The sequence below is a fragment of the Coenobita brevimanus genome, chromosome 99, assembly GCF_032717465.1.
Source record: "Coenobita brevimanus isolate Jiangsu-jjx chromosome 99, ASM3271746v2, whole genome shotgun sequence".
NCBI lineage: Eukaryota > Metazoa > Arthropoda > Malacostraca > Decapoda > Coenobitidae > Coenobita > Coenobita brevimanus.
The window spans coordinates 10,648,962-10,661,394 of record NC_137052.1 but is presented as its reverse complement, the minus strand read 5'-3'; the positions used below and the strand labels follow the sequence as shown (position 1 = coordinate 10,661,394).

The 12,433-nt window shown below is 40.1% G+C and overlaps 1 protein-coding gene across 1 annotated transcript; it reads right to left on the bottom strand.

Annotated features, from left to right (window-relative positions):
- Nucleotides 1-1,726: 1,726 nt before the first annotated feature.
- On the bottom strand, nucleotides 1,727-2,413 carry LOC145414435 (protein FAM200A-like). Its single transcript, XM_080283988.1, has one exon. It carries the CDS (start codon nucleotides 2,411-2,413, stop codon nucleotides 1,727-1,729), a length of 687 nt encoding a protein of 228 aa, XP_080140114.1.
- Between the last annotated feature and the right edge of the window lie 10,020 nt (nucleotides 2,414-12,433).

The following is a 12,433-nucleotide window of genomic DNA, read 5'->3' as shown; positions in this document are numbered from 1 at the left end:
GTTCCAAACAGTATTTCTTGAGCATCGATTTGAGTGTTTGATGATATCTCTCCAACGCTCCTTGAGTCTGGGGATGGTAAGCTGAAGACGTGATCTGGGTGATGCCCAACTCTTTCAGAGACTGCTTGAAAACATTTGACATGAAATTACTTCCCCGGTCTGACTGTACCTCCTTGGGCAGACCAAACTTTGTGAAGAACCCTATTATTTCCTTAACCACGTTCTTTGCTGAGATATTTCTAAGTGGAATGGCTTCAGGATAACGAGTAGCCATATCAATCAGGGTCAACACATAAGAAAATCCTGAAGAAGTCTTAGGAAGAGGGCCCACAATATCCACCAACACACGGGTGAATGGCGCCTCAAAAGGAGGAATGGGAACTAGAGGTGCAACCTTTTCGGTCTGATTACACTTCCCCACAACTTGACAGGTGTGACAAGACTCACAATTCCTTGAAGGGAAAACTAATAAGCCAGATCGCCAGAACATTCAAAGAACCCTTGTCCTCCCCTTCCATGAAAATTTTCTTGATGTTGTTCACATACTGAGGAAACTCAATGTACAAGTAGTATTCAAATATGAGAACACCATCAAAAAAACCTTCATCAAGAACAGCCCTTTCAGTAATTCAGGCGTTGTTTACAAAATCCCATGTAAAAGCTGTAACAACTTTTACATAGGACAATCTGGAAAAGATTTAGAAACTAGAATCTCACAACATAAATACATTGTAAGAACAGCCCAACAGAGCAGTGGTTTATTTCAGCACAAAGCATCCAGTGATCACCATATTGACTGGACAGGCTCCAAGATTCTAGCAAAATCAAAAAGCTTAGATGAAAGAAATGTAATAGAATCTTGTCTAATTTCTGGCACACATGAAAAGAATGTAAGCATGAGCTATGGTCATTCTAAGTGTGATAAATTGTTAACTAAATTAATTTTAAAGCAGTATCCCCCAGACTAACACGTGATTGTTCCCTGTCATCTCCTCGTGGTGTAGTCACATCTGTGTGGGACACACCAAGCATTAATCCTCTAGGTCAGGGGTTCCCAAGTTTTTCCTAGCACGACCCCATTCAGCTCTTTCAACTGTTCAGTGCGACCCCAAGTTAATATATATATATATATATATATATATATATATATATATATATATATATATATATATATATATATATATATATATATATATCCCGTGTCTATGTTTACTTCTACATTAACAGCACTATTGTGAATTTTTGGTCATATGATGGTATATATGTAAAGTATTTATATAAAGGAGAAACACAGTAAACATAATAAATTCTATTTACAAAACAAAAGGTAATCATAAATGAAATTCTCAAAATTGGCAATTACAAAGTGGTAATCCCATTTTAACACCACGTAACATGCTACTCAGTAATTACCTCTATTGCAAGTATCATACTGCACCTCATGGCTTTCTGATATTATGAGTAGCCTACTATTTGGTTTTGGACTATTTGATCAATTTTCTGTATCTGGGGGTGTATGATGTCAGGCAACACATCATACAATTTTCCAAGTTGATGTTTGTCATACGGCTACGATAGTCATTTTTAATGAACACCATTGATGAGAATGCTGCCTCACAAACATAGGTGGTTCCAAATTGTACAAGAACCTGCAAGGCTCGATTTCTTACTGTTGAATGCTTATTTGCTAAATTAATCCAAAACTTTGCTATGTCCTTATACACATCTAAGTCCACTCATGCTCATTGTCAGCTTGTAATTCTGCCATTTCAAGTGCAATAGAACCACACTGCTTTGCATCAGTTTTGAATGGAAACTGCACAAAATCAAAAGACTCGGTTAGCAACTCTGGGAATCTAGCATTCATATTCCCCGTCAGATTCTGCAAATAATCCAGTAAATCCTGTTTCCCTTCTGCGAGATCTAGTGCTTCATTAAAATCAATATCCTTTGTAGCTGTAAATTCCAAGTAGTGATGGAAATGAGAGTACTTATCAGCTTCAGCTTCTTCCCGTAGTATCTGCAGCTTGCTGACAAAAGCCTTTATTGCACCCTGAAGGTCGAACACAAATTTCCCTTTCCCTTGAAGTTCTGTGTTGAGCTTATTAACGTGCTCAAAAACGTCAGTCAGAAGTGCAAGGCGAGCAAGAAAGTGTGGATCACAAAAATAACAAGCATTCTTGTGCCCCTGATCTTGCAAGAATGTGGCCAGTTCACGGCGAAGAAGGAAAACTCTTTTCAAGGTTTTTCCTCTTGACAGCCACCTGACAGCAGTATGCATTAGCAGTGTGTTATGATTAGAATTTTCAGTGATGCACAACTGTTTGAACATGCGAGAATTCAGGTCCCTAGCCTTCCCATAATTGACAGTGGAAATGACTACCTGCATCACATCAGAGAAGTTCGGAGACATGTCTTTTGAAGCCAAACTCTGACGATGGATAATACAGTGGTTTATTTTAATGTGAGGATGTTTTCTTGATAGAATTCCACGCACCCCAATATTCTTGCCCATCATTGATGGAGCACCATCCATGCTACATTCAATTACTTTACTCCAGTCCAGGTTGTTTTCAGTGAAGAACTTATCTATAGCATTAAATATATCCTCACATCTTGTTGTACTTTCGAGTGAAATGCAAGCAAGCAGTTCCTGTGACAGAGCTTTCCTTTAGAAATCTTCCGAAGATTAGAAGTTGCGGTTATGCTGTAATATCATTTGACTCGTCCAGTGCCAGGGCTGTCCATGGGGAATTTCTGAAGTCTTGCAAACTTTGCTCTTTCAGGCCTGCTGCAATACCCTACATGCGTCTTGTTATGGTATTATTGCTGAGAGAAGCCTCATCAACAGCTTCAAGGATCTTTTTAGCAAATGGTTCACCCTCAAATACTTCACAAAAGTTTTTTAAAGCAGGCTTTATGATAGTCTCACCCTCTGTGAAAGGTCGCTTTTGCTGAGCAATGAGGAAAGCTGTCTTATACGAAAACATTTCCATCTTTTCCTTCTGAGATAGTGCTCTGCATAAAATTGCCTGAGACTTGGTTAGATATTCATAACGATGATGAAAAATTCTCTTGCGGGCCTATTCTGAGAGAACAGCAATATTTGCGTGCGTTTCCATGTGTCTCGGTAGTTTATTAGGCTTCAGTGATTCCTCAGCAAGTTCTTTAGAACACATTACACATATACCTTTACCACTGACATCAGCAATTCCATACTTGTCGAGGAATGATGGATTAATAGAGCGTTTCCGTTTCTTGGCTGATGTTTCAGATGGTATCTTTAAAAACCTCTCCATAATGCCTGGAAGAAAATTGCACGTATTACTAAAAATATTTTGCTTAATGTTATTAATTAGCAATGCAAATAAAGTATCTTCAAAACAGTGACGCAACATCATCACTTCTCTTTCCATTATAATACCTCCTTTGCTGCACAATATCATAGCATTGCACCATCTTACCACACTAAAATACCACATTAAATCACCAGTTGTCTGCAGTATATATATATATATATACGTTCCACACAAACCCCAGATTGCAACAGTACTAATGTATTCCTCTCAAGCTCAGAGCACAACTGGTCAATGTCCAACTTCCAACTAACAGTACTTAACAGTACACTCATAAAAATATAGTTGCATCATAGTTTTGAGTTAGAAAAAGGCTAAGTTTTAAGAATATTAATAACACCTCGAAAATACTAAATTTCAATGATTAAATTTTTTTTTGAATATTATTATTATTTCGTTTACTTAACACCATGTCTTGTACCCGCAGTTAAGAACCAGTACAATATACCATAAAAAAACACACTTCACTAGCAACACGAACCTGTCACTCCAAAGCCCAGAATTCAACTGAGAGTCTGGGGCTGGGCGATCAGCGAAGCTACACTGCAACAGCGCCAGTCATATAACTGAACACGTATTATACGCGTATAACTGATGACATATGAAACACGTTAAGCCTCACCCATGTAGTTAGATATAAAAAACGAGCCATACACAGCACAAGCAACGCCAGACCTACACGTCTCACCACGCCACACCAGCGACAACCCGCTTAGCCCCAGTCGGCTGCCGCGCCAAACAATCAGGTGACACGCAGTCAGCTGACGCCATGTGCACACATACACACACACGCACCACGTCGCCCACTTGTCCGGCTCAGGACAGGACAGTTCGCCACACACACACACACACACACACACACACACACAAAGCGACACCACCGAACCACAAACCTGCAGGTACAAGCTGGGTACTGGTATCAATTATGACTATTTAATTGCATAATTGTTTTTAGATAGAAAACGGATAATAATGTAAAAAAATACCTTAAGTATAATACGGTACCTGTAATGATAATCATACGGTAATAATTTTAACTATTCATGGCATGAAGCTTATGGCTTAGATTCTGTTTCGTACCCCCAGGCCTTGTGGGTACCTCAGCGACCCCACCGACCCCATGACCTGCTTGTGACCCCACATAATGAGCATTCCGACCCCACTTGGGGTCCCGGCCCCTGGTTTGGGAACCCCTGCTCTAGGTCTTAAGTTAAGCAGCAGTATTTATCCCCTCCTCCCTCCCCCCTCTTCCCTTCCCCCTCCCTCCCACTCCCCTTTCCTCCCCTCCTACTCCCTCCTCCTTTGTCACGTGTATTTTTAGATTCAGGTCATCCTTTGTTGTGTTCCAGTCCCTGCTGCAGGTGACCCTAAGTTAAGCCACAGGTAAAAATTCAGGTCATCCATTGTTCTGTGTGCCACTACCTGCTGCGGGTGTGCATAAAAGACCTCTACCCTTTACGTTTCTGTCTCACTCTGTCTGAAGATGTAATATACGAAAGTACTCACTGTTGCTCCTTTCATTTCTCCTGTGGTTAGTTTGCATATATATATATATATATATATATATATATATATATATATATATATATATATATATATATATATATCGTCATCATTATCATCAGCCATTACAAGTCCACTGCTGAACAACGGCCGCCCCCAATCTTCTCCACGAATTCCTTGACTGAGCCAATATTGGCCACGTTTTCCCTGCAAATTTCTCTATCTCATCTCTCCACCTCCTGTCTGGCCTTTTTCTGCTACGCTTATAATCTCTTGGAGTCCAGTCAGTCAATCTCTTGCTCCATTGATTATCCCTTATTCTTGCTACATGGCCTGCCCACCTCCATTTCTGTTCTTTTATAACTTCTATAATATCTTTGAGTTTAGTTTGCTCTCTCACCCAAGTTGATCTTTTCCTGTCTCTTAAAGATATTCCCAACATTGACCTTTCCATGGCTCTCTGAGAATGGATTCCTTTATTATCCATCGATTTTGTCAGTTTCCAGGTCTCAACCATACGTCATAGCTGGAATTATACATTCGTTATATACTTTTCGTTTCATACAGACTGGCAAGCTACTTTTCATAATGTCTCTATTGTTACCGAAAGCTTTCCATCCAGTTGTAATGTGTCTTTTTAATTCGCTATCATTATCTTTCGTTATTTTCAGTGTTTGTCCCAAGTAACTGTACTCCTCGACTTCTTCAAGAATTTCTCCGCTTATTCTGATGACGCTCTTTGGTGTTTGTGGATTAAATATTAGTTTTACTCCGGTTCATCTTTAGCCCTACTCTGAGACTTTCTCTGTTCAGGTCATTTAACATTTCCTGCAATGTGTCTGCTGTGCGAGATTAGGACAATGTCATCTGCAAATCTTAACCCTTCGTTAGTCAGGTGGGGTGTTTTGGCACCCCAGTTTTCTTTTTAAGGCTCATATTTCTAATACTGGTAATTCGAATATTTCTCACAGTTTCAGTACTCTCCTGATTCAGTGAGGGGAGGGAGCATGTGGATTTTTTTTTTTAAATGTCCGACCTTGGGCATAGGCTTCACAGCCTGCTCTCAAGGCCCAGTAGTCCTCCTACATACCATACACCTCTACATGTCACCAGTTCGGCGGTAACACCCACCGTCCATGCTGAATACATGCTAGGGCTGTCTCCCACAGGACTAACGAAGGGTTAAATGGTTTAGCTTTTCTCCATCTATGTTCACTCCTTTGTTTTCCCAGTCTAGCTTTCTGAAAATGCGTTCTAGGCGTGCTGTAAATAATTTTGGTGAAATTTTATCTCCCTGACGCAAGCCCTTCTCAATCTTAATTTTCTCTGAGTCCTTATGTAATTTAACTGTAGCAGTTGCCTCTTTATATATGTTTTCGAGCAGTTTTACAATGTTCTCGTTCACTCCTTGTTCTCGCAATGAATTTATAATTGCTATGTGCTCCACTGAGTCGAAAGCCTTTTCGTAATCAACAAAACCTAAGCACAGTGGTTTATTATATTCTGTAGTTTTCTCAATTAGCTGATTCATTATGTGTGGATGATCAGTAGTCGAATACCCGCTTCGGAATCCTGCCTGTTCACGAGGTTGGTTTTCCTCCAAATTTGTAGTTATTCTGTTCGTAGGGACTTTAGTGAAGAGTTTGGAAATGACTGTTAATAAGCTAATGGGTCGATAGTTACTAAGATCTTTTGAGTCACCTTTTTTGTAAACTGAAATAACTATTGCATTACACCATGTTTTGGGAATTTTCTTTTTTATACACTGAGTAAATTAATGAGCAAGCCTATTTTGTACTTCTATTCCTGCATCCAGCAGTAAATCTGCTACTATTCCATCTTCTGCCGGAGCTTTCCCTCTTTTCATATCTTTAAGAGAAACATTTACTTCGTCTGGTGCTACCTCAGGTATTTCACCTGTGTCAACTGAAAAGTTAGCTATTGGTACTACTGTCTTTGATGCATACAGTTCTTTGTAAAATTCTTCAACTCTCTTCACAATCTTATCTCTGCATTTAATGACTTCACCATCTTTATTTTTCAGTGATGTAATTTGTTGCTTTCCTAGTGCCATTTTACTGCGGACCTGTTTCAGACTTTTTCTTTCTTTGATCTGATCCATGTTTCTCTTTCTTTTTTCTTCTCTTTGTTTTTTGTTGATAAGCTTATTTAAGTCCGCTGGTTCTGTTTCATCTTTCTTTATTTTTACTTTCATTTCCTTTCGTTTTTTCATAAGCTCGAGTGTCTTTTCTGAATACTTCTTGGCTTTGGTTGTATTAGGTTTTCCTACTGCTTTCGCTGATTCTCTTGGCATTTTTGTTAGTCTGTCATTCAGCTCATCAGTGTCACATTCAGCATTACTTAGGGCGTGAAATCTGTTCCTTATTTCCAAATGCTTTGTTTTCTACTTTTATTGGGCATATCTTTTTATCTTTAATAATCTTCTTTCTGTCACTTTTGAAATTGAATCTGGCTGTGCTACCCACCATTCTATGGTCACTTCCGATATTTACTTTGTCGATAACTGTGGCATTGGTGATCGTGTTATTCGTATCTGCTATAATGATGTCGATTTCCATTCTTTGTTTCTCCATTTGGGCTTCTCCAGGTCCTGTTTCTCCCTGTTCTTTTGTGAAAGAATGTGTTCATTATTCTCATGTTATACATTTCAACAAAGTTTACCAGCATTTCTCCTCTTTCGTTCCTTTCTCCTGATCCAAATTTTTCCATACATGCTCCTCCATTTTTTGATTTTCCAACTTTCGCATTGAAGTCTCCCATGAGTATAATATATGTGGTCTTTTCTTCTTCCATAATCTGGGAGATGTCATCATTGAATTTTTCAATTTCTTCATCTTTGAGAAGTTGGTGCATATACTTGTATTTCTTTCAGGGTATATTTTTTGCACAGTCTAAATACGACCAATACTGCTCTGTCAGATACACTGCTGAATTTAACAATGTTGTCTGCAAGATTTCTGTTAAATAGAAATCCTACACCACTAAGTCTTTCATTTTGCCCTCTTCCATAGTAAAACAGGTGGTTGCTGTCTTCGAGCTGAATTACTTTTTCTTCTTTTCGGTGGGCCTCACTTAAACCTACAATATCCAGGGGCGTAGCGAAGGGGGGGGGGGCGGAGGAGGCGGCCTCCCCCCCTCTTGAGGGTCTTGAAATCGTACGGGGCTAAAAAATAATAAATCTTTGAAAAAAAAATTAAAAATAAATAAATCAATAAATAAATAAGTAAATCACTTAGAGAGAGAGAGAGAGAGAGAGAGAGAGAGAGAGAGAGAGAGAATGATGAGACTCCCAGATGCACTGTTGTTCATTTACGAGTATTCAATAAGAATAATTGAAAATGCTTCTTTTTCACCCAGAATCATTTTCTTGCTCTGTTTTTCGGCATTTTCACTGTAATGAGCTGTCATCTGAAAATCCCAATACGTACCATCATAGGCCTCAGAAAGCCTCTAAAACTACTTAATTTTCAAAAATTTTCCCTGGGAGGGCTCACAGCCCCCCCAGACCCCCCAGCTTCAGAGGCTCACACACTCACCTCCCACCACCTTCTGAAGAATCCATAGACATCTCTCTCCCATCCACCATTGTGAACCTTCTGGCTACACCCCGGACAATATCCCAGCTAATGTTTTCCAGTTAAGCCATTAAGTTATCAAGTTCGTAATCGTCTGCTAGGCTTCTTACTTTGTATGCATAGATCTTCTTGGATTTTAGATTGTTTAATATCCCAGTCTCTAACTTGCCAACAAAGGGCCTACTCACTTTCGGCGGCACACTGCCCGAAAGCATAGGAGGCAGTGCGGTTGGACATTTAGTAGACGATGATCTAACAGGAACGCCCGTCAAATATGTGATAGAACTCGTGTGTGTGTATATATATATATATATATATATATATATATATATATATATATATATATATATATATATATATATATATATATATATATAATTAGGCCTTGTTGTTAGCTCTTGATCCTATATCTGTGAAACAACGTTTGAGGCTTTGTGACCTAGTCATACAAGGCCATCATCCTTGCACTGAACTCATTCATCAGCTGATAATATCATTATGAAGCCCTACAAATTAATAACCCAAATGTGGAAAGTACATCTCATCAATGTATGAAAAGAACAGAAAGTAACAATAGCTATGCAACTGTGACGTAACACAATCCTCTGTTATCAGCCAGCATTCACTTTAAGGTAACGGCATAAAGAAAAATGCAGAGTTCAGTTATTTTCACTCGAAATTATATACGGTCCTAAATATGTCAACATCTATCATACCTTTGAATGGTACGCTTCTCTTACGCAATTCAATATAATGTGTTAAACCAGTTTTGCACGTTTTTCCATTTGTCTGGATTTCCTTTCAATTTCACCACCTTAAACTTTCGAGAATTCTAGGTACAGAATTACACTGCAAATTTATTTCAAATTCTATATGCTTTTACAGGTCCATTTCTGTGGTGGATGCAGTTCTGTCCTATGTTATGTGGATTCACAGTATATGTAAATATTTTTGAATGAATTTATATATATATATATATATATATATATATATATATATATATATATATATATATATATATATATATATATATATAATCTATCTATCTATCCATTGCCAGACGCCTCAATCCCGTTTGGGGTGGCCACAAACAAATCGCCTCCAAGTCGCCCTGTCCCCCATCATCTCACTGCCCTGCTCCCAACTCACCCCCCCCTCTCTTATATACCTCTCCACCCCATCCCTCCATCTCATCCTCGGCCTCCCCCTTCCTCTTTCCCCCTCCACCTCACTCACATACACTCTCTTCGTCAGTCTTTCACCCTCCATCCTCTCCACATGGCCAAATCACCTCAGTGTGTTCCTCATAACTCCTCCTATCACATCCACATCCACACCACAACGCTCCTTTATATCCTCATTCGTCAGCCTGTCTCTCCATGTGACTCCACAGGCTCCTCTTAAATAACTCATTTCCACTGCTCTCACTCTTGACTTGTGTCCTTCCAACAACGTCCAAGCTTCACTTCCGTACGTTAGAGTTGGTATCACAATACTGTCATGTAGTAACTTTTTCACTTCCATGCTCACTTCCCTGTTTCTTATCACTGCTTTCAAAGAACCAGCAACCTTTTTTCCCTGCTGTACCCTTTCACGCACTTCACCCTTCAAACCTCCAACCTTACTCATCCCACTACCCAAGTACTTAAACGTACTCAAATTTTCCAATTCCTCACCATCCAACCTCGCTGTACATTCACTGACTTCACCTCTCTCAAAGACCATCACTTTACTCTTCCCTACATTCACCTTTAGATTCCGTTTCTTACACACTCTCCCAAACTCATCCACCAAGCCTTGCAGCTCCCCTTCGTCTTCACTCAACAACACAGTATCATCTGCAAACAACAGTACACGGAGTTTCCAAACACTATCCTCTCTCACCAGGGCCACTCCAACATCCACTACCCTACCTTGTACCTCTTTTATTACCCCATCCATGTAAAGATTGAACAACCGTGGAGACATGACACATCCCTGTTCCAACCCAACTTTCAAAGAGAAAAATTCAATTAGTTCACCATCCACACGCACTGCAGCCTTCGCACCATCGTACATACTCTTCACAGCATTCAACAACTTCCCATCTACTCCATATATTCTTAACCGTTTCCACAATCCTTGTCTATCCACCCTGTCGTATGCTTTCTCCAAATCCATGAAAGCCGCATACAACTTCTTTTCCTGCTCTAGAAACTTTTCCACTAAAGATCTAAGAATTAATATCTGATCTACACAACCCCTTCCCTTCCTAAAGCCTCCCTGTTCTTCTCCAACTAATTTCTCTGTTCTTTCTCTAACTCTGTCATTAAGCATCCTACCATACACTTTTCCTATTATACTAAGAAGACAAATGCCCCTATGATTACCACACACTTCTTTTTCCCCTTTTCCTTTGTACAAGGGAATAATTATACCTGACTTATATATATAATACATATATGTATAATAAATTATATATATATATATATATATATATATATATATATATATATATATATGTATATATATATACATAGTTATATAGATATACATATATACATATATATATATATATATATATATATATATATATATATATATATATATATATATATATATATATATATATATATATATACACAGGAATGCCACAATATACGATGCTCCTAGATGCGATATCTTGGCTTAGCAATGGTGGTACAAATTGCACCAGGCCCCGATACCCTATGGGCGAGTCCCGGTTTAACGATGGGCCTTCTGATCTCATGCCCACAGGTGATGGGCCGAAATTTTGAATCGCACACTTTCTCACGGCCAACTGAGCCCCCCCGCCTCCCAGGATGCATAGAAATACTTGCACAGGCCCTATAGCCATTGCTCACCCCACTTTCACCTATATTGCTCTTTTCACACCAGCCATCTCAGAGTGAGGATCTCCCTTATGCTCGTCCACCACGCGTCATGTTGCAACACCAACATTATGCAAGTTGCTATCATAGTGCATCGTAACTGTGTTCAAGCAGTGCCGTGAGTAGAGCAGTGATACTAGTCATGTGTGCAGTGCAATATTTTGTGATTTTGGGCCCAAATAAGTGAGGTAATGTCTGGTAAGGGTGCAGCACGTGGTGGGGCTCGTGATGGTGCTAATGGAGGCCCTAGTCATGGTGGTATGCAGACTGCTAGTGGTGGTGCTGGTGAGGTTCCCGTGAAGTGAGTACGTAAGACTGTGTCGCTGGAGGAGAAATTGGACATCCTTAAGCGGCACAACAAAAGCGTATTCTATCACCTCGGCTCTCCACCTGGCCCAATTGACTGTCTTCACTATCATAAAGAAGGAGGCCATCAAGGCTGCTGCTGGGGAGGTTGCAACCTTATCTGCCTCCCGTATCACCCAACAGCAAGAGCATGTGATGGAGGAGCTGGAATGGACGTGAGTGGAAGATCAGAACCGGCACAAGGCACCCATGAGCCAGGCTATTATTTGCACTAAGGCTCTCTAGCTCTGAGATGAACTAAAGGTCAGGTGTGAGCTTGATGAAAGTAAGACCTTTAAGGCTAGTCATTGGTGGTTTGACCAGCTTAAGAGGCAGGCAAATCTCCACCACATGAAGATGTATGGTGAGGCAGTGAGTGCTGATGTGGTGGTGGCAGTAGCTTTTCCCTGTGAACTGAAGCACATCACCCTGGAGGGTGAATATAGTGCGAAGCAGGTCTCAAATTTTGATGAGACTGGGCTCTTTTGGAAGAGAATATCCTCCAAGATATATCTTGCAATGGAGGAAAGGTCTATCCCAGGATTCAAGCCCTCGAAGGACCGGCTGACACTGCTGCTGGGGGTCAATGCTGAGGGCGACTTCCAGATAACCCCAAGCTTCTCCTTAACGTACCCTACACAGCCCTGGGGTTCTCTGAGTGGTAGACTAGGACCGGCTTCAACTTGAGGTCGCCCTCAGCATTGCCCCCCAGCAGCAGTGTCAGCCGGTCCTTCGAGGGCTT